Source organism: Bos javanicus, chromosome 17 (assembly GCF_032452875.1).
Source record: "Bos javanicus breed banteng chromosome 17, ARS-OSU_banteng_1.0, whole genome shotgun sequence".
NCBI lineage: Eukaryota > Metazoa > Chordata > Mammalia > Artiodactyla > Bovidae > Bos > Bos javanicus.
In genome coordinates this window covers 5,009,529-5,020,658 of record NC_083884.1, presented here as the reverse complement: position 1 = coordinate 5,020,658, position 11,130 = coordinate 5,009,529, and the positions used below count along the sequence as shown (strand labels likewise).

The 11,130-nt window shown below is 47.0% G+C and overlaps 1 protein-coding gene across 3 annotated transcripts in view; it reads left to right on the top strand.

The window, feature by feature from the left end:
• Positions 1–259: 259 nt before the first annotated feature.
• Positions 260–11,130, top strand: part of TRIM2 (tripartite motif containing 2) — a 128,101-nt gene continuing 117,230 nt past the window's right edge. Inside the window, exon 1 of one of the 3 annotated variants that reach the window (XM_061383942.1) lies at positions 260–416. In XM_061383942.1, coding sequence (XP_061239926.1) covers positions 387–416 — 30 coding nt within the window. In that variant the 5' untranslated portion in view covers positions 260–386. The remainder of the gene's footprint in view (positions 417–11,130) is intronic. The other 2 variants (XM_061383944.1, XM_061383947.1) reach the window with 2 other exon arrangements.

Genomic DNA, 11,130 nt, shown 5'->3' with positions numbered 1-11,130 from the left:
CTTCTAAAAATTTGCATTATTTTGTGTGAGGCATCAAACTCCTCCTTGAAAATGATCTTCTGTGAGCAGTGATTAAACTTTTCAACTCGGACCCCTTTCATGCTGCGGGGCTGGCCCTTCTTATTCGGCGTTCCTCGCTCTCTGTCTCCCCTTCTTCAAAATGAAACACGATATCCTCAGCCAACAGAGCCCAGAGAGGCTGGTCATTGGCGCCCATTGTCCCCTGATGCCGCAGCCCCGCCCCCTTGGCTGGCGCTGACAAGCTGTTTATATTTTTCTAAGGGCCACCCTTTAACTCGGCGGCCTGATGACTATAATGGGCCCGATTGTCTGTGGGCTGCAGAGCGCCGAGGCCCCACATCCAAGGAGGCTGGGGCCCGTCTCTGATGCACCGGAGAGGCGGATATGGAATACCGGTAAGGGCGCTTCTAAGGGCGCGGGGATGCCTTTTCTGGGCTCACAGGTGGCTCCTGGGCACTGTTTTGGAGAAACGAGTCGTGATCGAGTTGCTAGCTTTTTCCTGGTTTTAATTTTCTGCCTGCTCAAGACGGAAGGAACAGATTGGATTTCTGGATTTGCTGACGAAGCTCACAGGGATCCCTGTGGACCCAGGCAAGAACCGAGCAGGGAAGCAAAAATCCAGGGAGACACGCACGCAAGCGGGTTTGACACCAAAGCCACACGGAAGAGGCAAAGCGCGGGGCTGCCTCGGTGATGCCGTGAGATTCAAGGGCTGTTTTCTCTTCTGACTTAGCTGTTCGCAGCCAGAATTTAGCTCTGCCACTATGGATTTCTGTAAGCCAGCTGTTGGCCAGTGTAACTCGGTCAGCCCCTTTGAATGCGTCTGGGATCTGCTGGGGTTTTCAAAGGGCGAACCGTGGTAATCTTGTGTGCCATAAATAGTTCTATATAGAAACGTGAGAACGGTTTAGAGCTGCAGGCTGTAAAGTTTTTACTGCCCCATTAAGGTGTTCAGAGGGTACTAAGGCCGCGGCAGTGGGGCTTGGGAATGAGGGAAAGCCTGGGGCGATGAGAGCATTTGTCCGTGACTAGCCGAGAGAGAAACCCGGGGGGCCTGAGGACCTCACGTGAGAGGCGGGAGCGAGCCCTGAAAGGGGCTGCGCCAGCCCTCCTGGCGTTCTGTCTGGTTTCCGCGTGAGTGAGGGAGGGCGGAGAACCTTCAGGCATCCGCCTCTGGTCCCGGATTGCCGCATCGTGGATGCCCCCCGCCCCGCTCAGGCGGAGCAAGGCACCTCGCCTCGGGCAGAGGGCCACAGGGGGCAAGCCGGGAGGAGGTGCGCAGTTACTGGGCTGCAGGCAAGGGCCAGGGGCTGGGCCGTCTAAAGCCCTGGGAATTGCTTCAAGAATTCCCGCCTCCTGCTGATCAGAAACTCACTATGGCAGCTTTGATGGGAGGCTTTTGTCTCTTTGCCTTTCACAGGAGCCTCACGGTGCAAAGTCAGTGAACCCAGTCTCTGCTTGATATGTACGGGAGCCTGAAAAGGGGAAGGGGTATGGGTCAATTTTTAGACAAAACAAAGGGTGAATTATGGGGCTTTAATGCATCTAGTGCTTTATAAATCTCCCCACCTCACCTAATCCCTGGCCTCAGTACTTATTATCCAGACACAGCATGTTTAAAACCAACATGATGTAGGGCTCCTGGAAGACTTAAATCAGATGCAAACTTTTTTTTTTTAATGAAGTTGACCCAGAGCATCATGAGTGTTTCAGCACAGTGTGTGAAGACACCTGGTGATTTCCAAACGCCCAGGCTCTCCTTCCATGGTCTGGGTGCCTGAGGAAGGGGGCGAGTTGCCCCGTGGGTGCTGTCGTCCAGAAACAGGGCTTCTGGCCCTGCCAGTGCTGCCCCAGAGATGTGGGGCTCACAGGTGTGAATTGCCCTGTCCTTCTGCCTCAGGCCTCCCAAATCCTGGCTTCCTTCAGGTCATCGTATTCTCCTGTTTCTACCCCACAAGCACCCCCAGGGGATGGTGAGAGAGGAAGAACCAGGAGGAGGTGGTGAGAGCCCCAGGGTGAATTCCAGGAGATCCCATGTAAACAAACAGCCTCTGCCTGCCTTCTTTTATCAGAATGGAGGGCACGCCAGACTCCGGAAATCTCAGACACAGCATCATTTTTAGGTACATAATTTATGCTTAGGATAAAAATAGAAGATTTACAATACAGAGTAGTATTCCTCTCTGTATGTGTGTTAGCCGCTCAGTCGTGTCCGACTCGTTGCAACGCCATAGACTGTAGCCCACCAGGCTCCTCTGTCCCTGGAATTCTCCAGGCAAGAATACTGGACTAGGTAGCCATTCCCTTCTCCAGGGGATCTTGCCGACCCAGGGATCAAACCTGAGTCTCCTGTATTGCAGGCAGATTCGTTATCGTCTGAGCCACCAGGGAAGCCTTCTAGAGCTTTTCAATACTGAGGGCTATTATGAAACCAAAGAAACAAGCCTGTGTGGATGAAATACTATGACGATGACAAAGTCTAACAGAAATAGTACCTATCATTTGTTGAGCACTTACTATGTGCCAGGCCTTTTCACGCATTATCTCACTCAGTCCTCCCTAATCCCTTTGAAGTACAGTTCTCATTTTACAAAGAAAGAAACTGGGGCACAGAGAGGTTAAGTAACTGGCCCAAAGTCACACAGCTTATTAGTGACCTGAAATGTGAATCATTCGGAAGGTACACAGCACATCACCTTGTGTTATGAAGTGAGGAGTTTCTGTGGAATAGAGCTGGCATTCATATTCACAGTTTTTCAAGAATCCATCACTGCAACCAAAATGTGACCTCCTGTGGGAACGTAATTGGTGGCTGGGAAAGAGAGCCAAGAACCACTTCCTTTAAATGATCAAGAGCACCAAAGAACAGCAGCCTTGTCCAGCGAGCCAAGTGCCAGGGAGGGCCATACGTGGGGCTGGGGGCCCTTGGGCCTGGCCCTGCCCCACCACAGTGGGCCTGTGCTGTGTGGCACTGGACCCTACGAGGAATGACACAGCAGAGGAGCCAAAGAACACAGCTGAGTCAGACACCCCTGGTTCCAGCCTGTGATAGAAACATGTGCGAGGCCCAGTGGAGATTGGAAGAAGCACCTTTAGCCAGACTGGGGACATCGGTGAAGGCTTTGTAGAGAGGGGGGATTCTAGAAGGAAGTCTTGAAGAATGAGAAGAGTGGGTCAAGCGGGCATGGAGGGAAGGGTGCCTAGCGCCAGCAGTTTCTGACGTGGTCGGTCAGTGGTGGGTCTTGTGGGCAGCTGTGTACCAGCGTTGGAAGCAACCGAGTCAAAGGGATCAACATGTGCAAAGGCCCAGAGTCAGAGAACGACTAAACAGCTTGTTCAGTCTGGTTGAAACCTGGCGTGTGAGTGAACAAGTGGTCCTGGATGAGACAAAGCTGATAGAAAATGAAGCCAAAGAAAACTGTTCCGTAAGCGGCAAGATCTTGACAACTGTTTTATCAGGGTGATGGATGTGTAGGGATCCATCATCTACTTCTGTGTTTGTTTACATTTTTACTAATAACTTTTGTAAAAAGGAGGCTAGCCCATAGATGCACCAAGACCAGAACATAGCTCAAACAGAGCAGAACTTGATCCAGGTCTCCTGGTGTGTGGTGACTACTGGAGACCTCGCCAAGTCACTGGACTTCTCTAGTTCTCCTTCTCTTCATCTGAAAATGGGAGTAATAACGTCCACCTCACTGGGCTGTTGTGGGGATTGAAAAGATAGACCATACAGATATCCCTCCATAGAATGTCATGGAATCATCCCTTTTCCCACTCATCCATTCTGACTGAGGTTTCTAGATGATGCTGTAGAGAGTTCCAAACAGAGAACCTCAAAATAGTCTGAAAGTTACAGAAGCAAGAACATGCGAGGCAAGGTCTGAGCTGGAAGCAAGTCTGGGGCTAGGTGAGTGGCCTGAGAAACATCCACACCACAGACATGTGAGTTTAGGAAAGTTAGCTCTGCAGGTGGCTGAAGAACAGGAAACCCCATGACCTTGGCTGTCCAAGGCCTCCCTACCTAAAGCATGGAGCCCCATTTGATTTGCGTTTATAAGCCCTGGCATTTCATGTAGTTTCTGTCTAAATTTTTAAGTGAAGTGCCACTCCCACCATCACTCATGCTTAATGAGCATGCGGTTTGGTCATCCTGGATATTAAAGTGTCCCAAGGAGAGAGAGGGAAAGGGAATCAGAACAGTAGACTGAGATTTCATCCCCTGGGGAGCCCCTGGGAGCCATTTAGATAAGCATCATCTCATCTCAAGCCACACCTGGGAACACAACCCCTTATCACACTGGCAGTCTCCTTTCAAGGACAGCGTTTCCTGGTATGTAAGTGTTTAGCAACCAGGTGTGTTCTGGTACTGTTCCTGAGGAGTTGACTCTGAGGGAACAGCACATGTCACGTTTCACAGCGGTTGTGCAGAATGGAAGGTCCCTCGAACTGTGGACTCTACAGAAACCACAAGAAGCAGAGGGCCAACCTCTGACTTCACAAACACCAGAGATGCTTCTTGACACCAGCCTCTGTAACTAAGGTGACAAGTGCTGTCCATCCTTAATGGGTGTGTAGGAGGAAGATATTTAAGTCTGCAGCATCCTCAAAGCCTTGGTATAAGCCTGGACAGGGCAGGCCGTGTCCAGTGTGCATTTTTTGAGGTGTCAGGCAGCTAAGTCTATCCTCGCTGAGATTCCTCCAGGGGCCCTCCAAAGACAGACTTCTCACTGCATGCTTTTGCCCCACTCTGACTTCTGCTCCAGAGGGGTAAAACTGAGTTCATGCTGAACTTTGAAGCAGTAAGTTGGCCTCAGAACTACGTGCCATGAGGAGCACTCATGTGTTTAAAGTGAAGTCACTCAGTCGTGTCTGACTCTTTGTGACCCCATGGGCAGTAGCCTGCACCAGGCTCCTCCGTCCATGGGATTTTCTAGGCAAGAGTACTGGAGTGGGTTGCCATTTCCTTCTCCAGGGAATCTTCCCGACCCAGGGATCGAACCCAGGTCTCCTGCATTGTAGACAGACGCTTTACCATCTGAGCCACCAGGGAAGTCCTACTCATGTGTTTACCAAGGTCATTTCAAGTCAGTATAGTTTCCTTGGTTGCAGCACTGGGTGATTTCATTTTAACAACAGGAACTTTAAGCAGACTCTTGCTGAGGCGCCTCTGTCCGCACAAGTCCTGTGAAATGTGCAAGGCAGCTCCTTCCAGGGTCCTGGAGGGTTCCAGGGACACCGGGACCATCTCCGCGTTTCTGGGAATGCCCAGCAGAGTTGAATCCCTTTGCTGTGTCACTGACACACAGGTTCTTCCGCTGTGGACCAAGGGACAAGAACCAGGGCCCTGGAATACAGGAGTCTTGCCCCATGCTCATCACCGCTGGATGATTCTATTATCTTAACAGCATTTTTATTTTTTAGAACTTGACATATCCAATTTATTTCTCATAACAGCATTATTCTGTGGCAAAAGTACATGATATTACTGCGATGGGTTTTTTAAAAAATTTTAATTGGAGGCCAATTACTTTACAATATTATGGTGGTTTTTGCCATACATTCACATGAATCACCCATCCTGACCCTCCCTCCCCCGTATATTAAGAGCATTTTTTAACAGAAAATAGCAGCCATCAGTGATTTCGTAGAAATGTGGCCCATTTCAGGATACCCTCAGGGAGGCTAGCCATTGTCTTCTGATAGTCTCTGTGACCTGGGAACGCAGGGGGTAAAGCATAAATCTTAATTAATACTGGACCATTAGGAAAAGAAAGTGGAAAGGCTCTTGGAAGGTCGCTGCTGCTGGTGCTGCTGCTGCTAAGTCACGTCAGTCGTGTCTGACTCTGTGTGACCCTACAGACGGCAGCAGTGACCCTAAAGAGCCCCCAAGGCCGTGCTGGAACTTGGCAAGGAAAGGCAGGGGCAGCCCGAGGAAAGCAGTGATCTTCCCATTCTCAGCCCAGGCACTGGAGCAGCGCCGGAGGGGGCCTGGGCCGGGCCCAGCTCCCCCCATCCAGGTGGGCCCGGACATTCAGGGAACGCCGGCCTCCTTGCCCGTCGGGGTTCCCCCGTTGCTGTCTGAACACAGACTTGGTGCGCTTGTCGAGGGGCAGGGTCCCCCGGGGGCGGGGGTGGGGGAAGCTGCTGCTAGGGAGGAGACCTGGGCTCAGCGCGGAACAGGACCGGGTGGAAGCAAGGACTGGGGCCGCGGATCCTTGACCTTGCCATGAACTGAGCTCAGAGAAACGCCTCAGTACCTTCCGGGTTTCCAAGGCTGGTGCTAAATCCGCTCCTGTAGAATGGAGACCACGTCCGCCTGTCCACACTGCTGAAGGCTCTAGGAGCCAGGTGGGGAAGGGGGTCCCGTCAGAGCCGCTCTCAGTCCTTTCCATGGACGCTGTCACTGCGCACCCCCTCCCCCAGGAGGACGCGAACCTCTCTTCTCATCCCTGCTCTTGAGTCTCTGCTGCTGCTGCTAAGTCGCTTCAGTCGTGTCCGACTCTGTGCGAACCCATAGACGGCAACCCACCAGGCTCCCCCGTCCCTGGGATTCTCCAGGCAAGAACACTGGAGTGGGTTGCCATTTCCTTCTCCAGTGCGTGAAAGTGAAAAAATAAAGTGAAGTCGCTCAGTCGTGTCCGACTCCTAGCGACCCCATGGACTGCAGCCCACCAGGCCCCTCCGTCCATGGGATTTTCCAGGCAAGAGTACTGGAGTGGGGTGCCACTGCCTTCTCCGGAGGGATCTGTATACGTATCACAGAATTATTTTTCAAAGGCCAAGGCTAGTTAGCTGATTTGTGTTCGCATGAATGCTGTCCAATTGACTAAGGAATCTAAGAGTTGGATGAGCCTCTGAGCAATGTGTCTATGTACCTTTAGGACTTGTATCAGTTAATCTGGGCATTAACTATCATTAATATTATTTCTAAGAAAATAAAATACATGTCTGGCTCAAAACTCCATTTTCAAGCAAGCATCTGGGGTGCTGGCAATGTTCTATTTCTTGGTCGGGATAGTGCTTACCCTTTGTGGTTTCCTGTAATAATCCATCAAGCTATTGCCTTAGAACTTGTGTACTTTTCTGTTTGTAATTTATACTTAAAAGCCCCCCTCCCTTAGGCCTCTGATTGAAGCCTAAATTCTTTTTGTTTTTATTTATTTTTAAATTTATTTTAATTGGTAGCTAATTACCTTACAATATTGTAATTTTTGCCATAGATTCACATGAATCAGCCATGGGTGTACATGGTTTACACATGGTGTACATGTGTTCCACCCATAAAAGTTTATTTTTAAACAAACTATCAAATATAACCTTTTGGAAGTTAGGAGATAGAACATATTGGAATCCATTGTAAAGAACAGGAAAATGACTCAGTTGCCGTCATATTTTCTCCACATGTTGGCTAAAAGGACATTTAAAAAGAAAGTTTCATGATTCCTTCTTTCTTTCCACTTCTAATGCAAGAATTAGACATTAAACCACAATAGTACTAAGAAATGCAGTTCAGAAAAAGTCCCTTTTTTGTCTTTGTTTTCTCCAAGAAAGTTTTTTTGTTTGAAACTTCCAAAGTATGACACATATTTAAAGCATGCAAGGTTATGATGAATGAGGTTTGGCAAGGACTTGAGAACAATGATTACAGTCCTAGAGAGAGTTGTGCTCTATCTTGTTTTTCTAATAAGTTCTTCCTTAATATTTGGTTTTGAGGTGGTGGGTTCTGTGATATGGCCTGATGCATTCAGGAATGTCCCTAAAGACTCAGGTACATCTTTCCATGGCTAATGGATCCAGCCCAAGAAGATCAATATATCATCCTTTCAAGAAAACATTCTAAGGAAGTACGTTCTTACTCTAATGGAAGCCAGTAGCAATTTCCTTAAGTTTCCAATTGTTTTAAAACATCATTTTAGTGCTTATTTCCCTCTGATGACTTTATGTTTGATATAAATTAATTGTTTAACCCCATTCAATTTCTTAGTTCCTTGACTCTAGTTGTAATTTTCATCCGTTTTTATTCCTCTGCCACAGAGGACCAAAGTGGCTTCAGGATGAGGGCCTTTCATGAAGAGACAAAAGAAGCCGTGTTTCCCGATTCTTCCTTTAGTTTCTAACCCCTCCGTGTCTCAACATGAGATTCTTTGAGTTCTTTGATTGAGTTACCAGTATTCCTTTATTTGAGCTGACTTTCTTCCATTTCTACCTAATATCTCACCATTACCTCTGTGTTAGGCTGCCGTCGCAAAACACCACAGGCTGGGTGGCTTAAATAACAGAAATGAATTTTCTCTCAGTTCTGAAACTGGAAGTTCACGATCAAGGTGCCTCCAGGAGCAGGTTCTGATGCGAGCCCTCTTCCTGGTTAGCAGAAGCAGCCTGCTCACTGTCTGTACATGGCCTTTTTGCTCTGGAGAGAGAGAAAGCTCCCGTGTCCCTTCCTCTTCCTATAAGGACACTAATCCTATTGGACTAGGACCTCACCTATGACCTCATTTAACTTAATTACTTCCCTAAAAGGCTCTATGTCGAAACACCCCTGCAATAACTGGGGTAAGGGCTTCAAAATATGAATTTACGGGAGGGCACAGCTCAGTCCATAGCCTTACCAGAGTCACTGCTAAGTTGCTGCAGTCATGTCCAACTCTGTGCGACCCCATGGACAGCAGCCCACCAGGCTCCTCTGTCCACGGGATTCTCCAGGCAAGAATACTGGAGTGGGTTGCCATTTCCTTCTCCATATCAGAGTCACTACAATTAAAATTAAGCTTTGTTTCATGGACATCCCTGGCGATCCAGTGGTTAGGACTCAGTACTTTCACTGCTAGGCTCAGGTTAAGTCCTCACTGGGGAACAGGGTCCAGCAAGCCAGACAGTATAGCCAAGAAGAAACAAACAAAACTTTGTTTTCCTTTTCAAAGTAACATTTTTTAAATTAAACTTTTGTAAAACATTTTTGAGTTTCTGCTGACTGTACTAAGGGAATCCAGACATAAAGAAGACACAGACGTTCCTCAAGTAGATGCCTCCAGGAGTCTATAAAGTAATGAAAGAGATGAATTGCATGCACAAAACACCAGAATACCTTGGAGACTGGAGATAGTTTAAATAAAATGCAGTGTGCTATGGAATTCAGAGGAAAAGAGTATCTTCCTCCAAAGGCCACCACCTGAGCTTCACAATCAGGGACAGGCAGGCTGTGGACTGGGGAAGCTGTAGACGAGACCACACCAGGCTCAGCGGACACCATGGAGGCAGGGAAGTGCAGTTCAGTTAAGACTGAGGAGTCAGGAGGGAACACTGTGGAGTCTGCTCTTATGGTATAAGTTCGGTATGCAGTTCGGTTGAGACTGAGGAGTCAGGACAGAACACTGTGGAGTCTGCTCTTATGGTATAAATGAAAATGAAGTCACTCAGTCATGTCCGACTCTTTGCGACCCCACGGACTGTAGCCTACCAAGCTCCTCTGTCCATGGGATTCTCCAGGCAATAGTACTGGAGTGGATTGCCATTTCCTTCTCCAGGGGATCTTCCCGACCCAGGGATCAAACCCAGGTCTCCTGCATTGTAGACAGATGCTTTACCGTCTGAGCCACCAGGGAAATCAGCAGTCTTATGGTATAAGAGGAGGTTAATTCTGAAATCAGCACTTAAAAAGAGTCACTGAGTAAGTTGCCCTCGGCAGTCTGGACATTTGTCTCAATAACCCTAATACCAGCAGTTTTTCCTCCAGTGTTGCCACAGACCAGTTTCTCTGACTGAGCACCAGACGAAGTGTGTAGCTGGCTGTGTTGTGGGGGAGAGAGAAAAAAATGGAGGGAGGGAAAGAAAGAAGGGACGGAGAGAGGGAGAGAGAGAAAAATGAATGGGTGGGAGTGCATCTTTGAAAAATAAGGTCACACGGACCATGGCAGGATACTCACCCAAAGCGGGTCACAGAGCACCAAGACTGAGAGAACGGTAGATTCTTTCCAAGTTTCCTCCTCCAAATATGTATTTCACTTACAACACTTGATGTAAATATATGAACTGGCAACACAAAGGAAATATTCATGGAAAGGAGCATATTTAAAATGTCCCCATCACTAATGATCAAGTAAAGACAAAATTTAAAATCATTGAATTACTATTTTCTCCTTATCAGATTAGCAAACATCTTAAAATAATACTGCTGGTGAAGGAGTGTGTCTCATGGCACACCTAACTAATGAGAATGTAAACTGGTACAGCCTTTCTAGAAAGTAATTGTGCAGTGTTTTGCTCTCTCTAGTGCCCCAGAAATGTTAATATACCTTGATTTGGTAATCCCACTTACAGGAATCTATGCTGATAACACAGAGGTGTCGACAAAGGTGTGTGTTTAAGAATTCCATTGAAGTTTAATTTATAATAATTGGAAGTTTAGAAGCAATCTAAATGTGAACATTTTGAAAACTGGTTGCATAAATGATATATAAATTAATGGAATACTCTTCAGCTGTTTAAAAATGTTTTCAAATAATTTTACTGATAAGTTTGCATAATATATGTTTTTTAAAACAAGTCTCAAAATCATGTATGTAATAAAAATATACTTGAGGAAAAAATAAAAAAATTATATTTATTTATATTACAAATATTTGTTATGCATACTACATGAATGGCAATGTATTTATCTGTAGGTAGTGGCCCTATAAATGATTTCTATTTTATTCTTTATACCTTACTGGGTTTTCCAAATTTTTAGATCATTTAATTGCTTTTTATTCAAAAATAGCATTTTAATAAAACCTGTTTCATCTTTTAGGGCCCAAGTCACCCTTTCATAAAGAATTTCCTGGACTAATAGGAAACAATCTCTAGCTTTTCTGTGATTCTTTTGTACTGGTGTTAACATATATGGTCTTGAATTGCAGCTGCTGTATGTATGACATTCATCCCAACTGGTTTGGGAGCTAGCAGAGAACAAGGACTATGGCTTAGAGGTCCTGAGTTTCTGAGCAAAAGCCCAGTTCTCCTTCCCCACCTTCCATAAAGCCTTTCCTGCTACTTGAAAAAGTGGGTGATTTCTTCTTCCCTTGAGTCTTCAAAACAGTTTTTTATGCCTCTTTTATTGGAGGCCCGTTC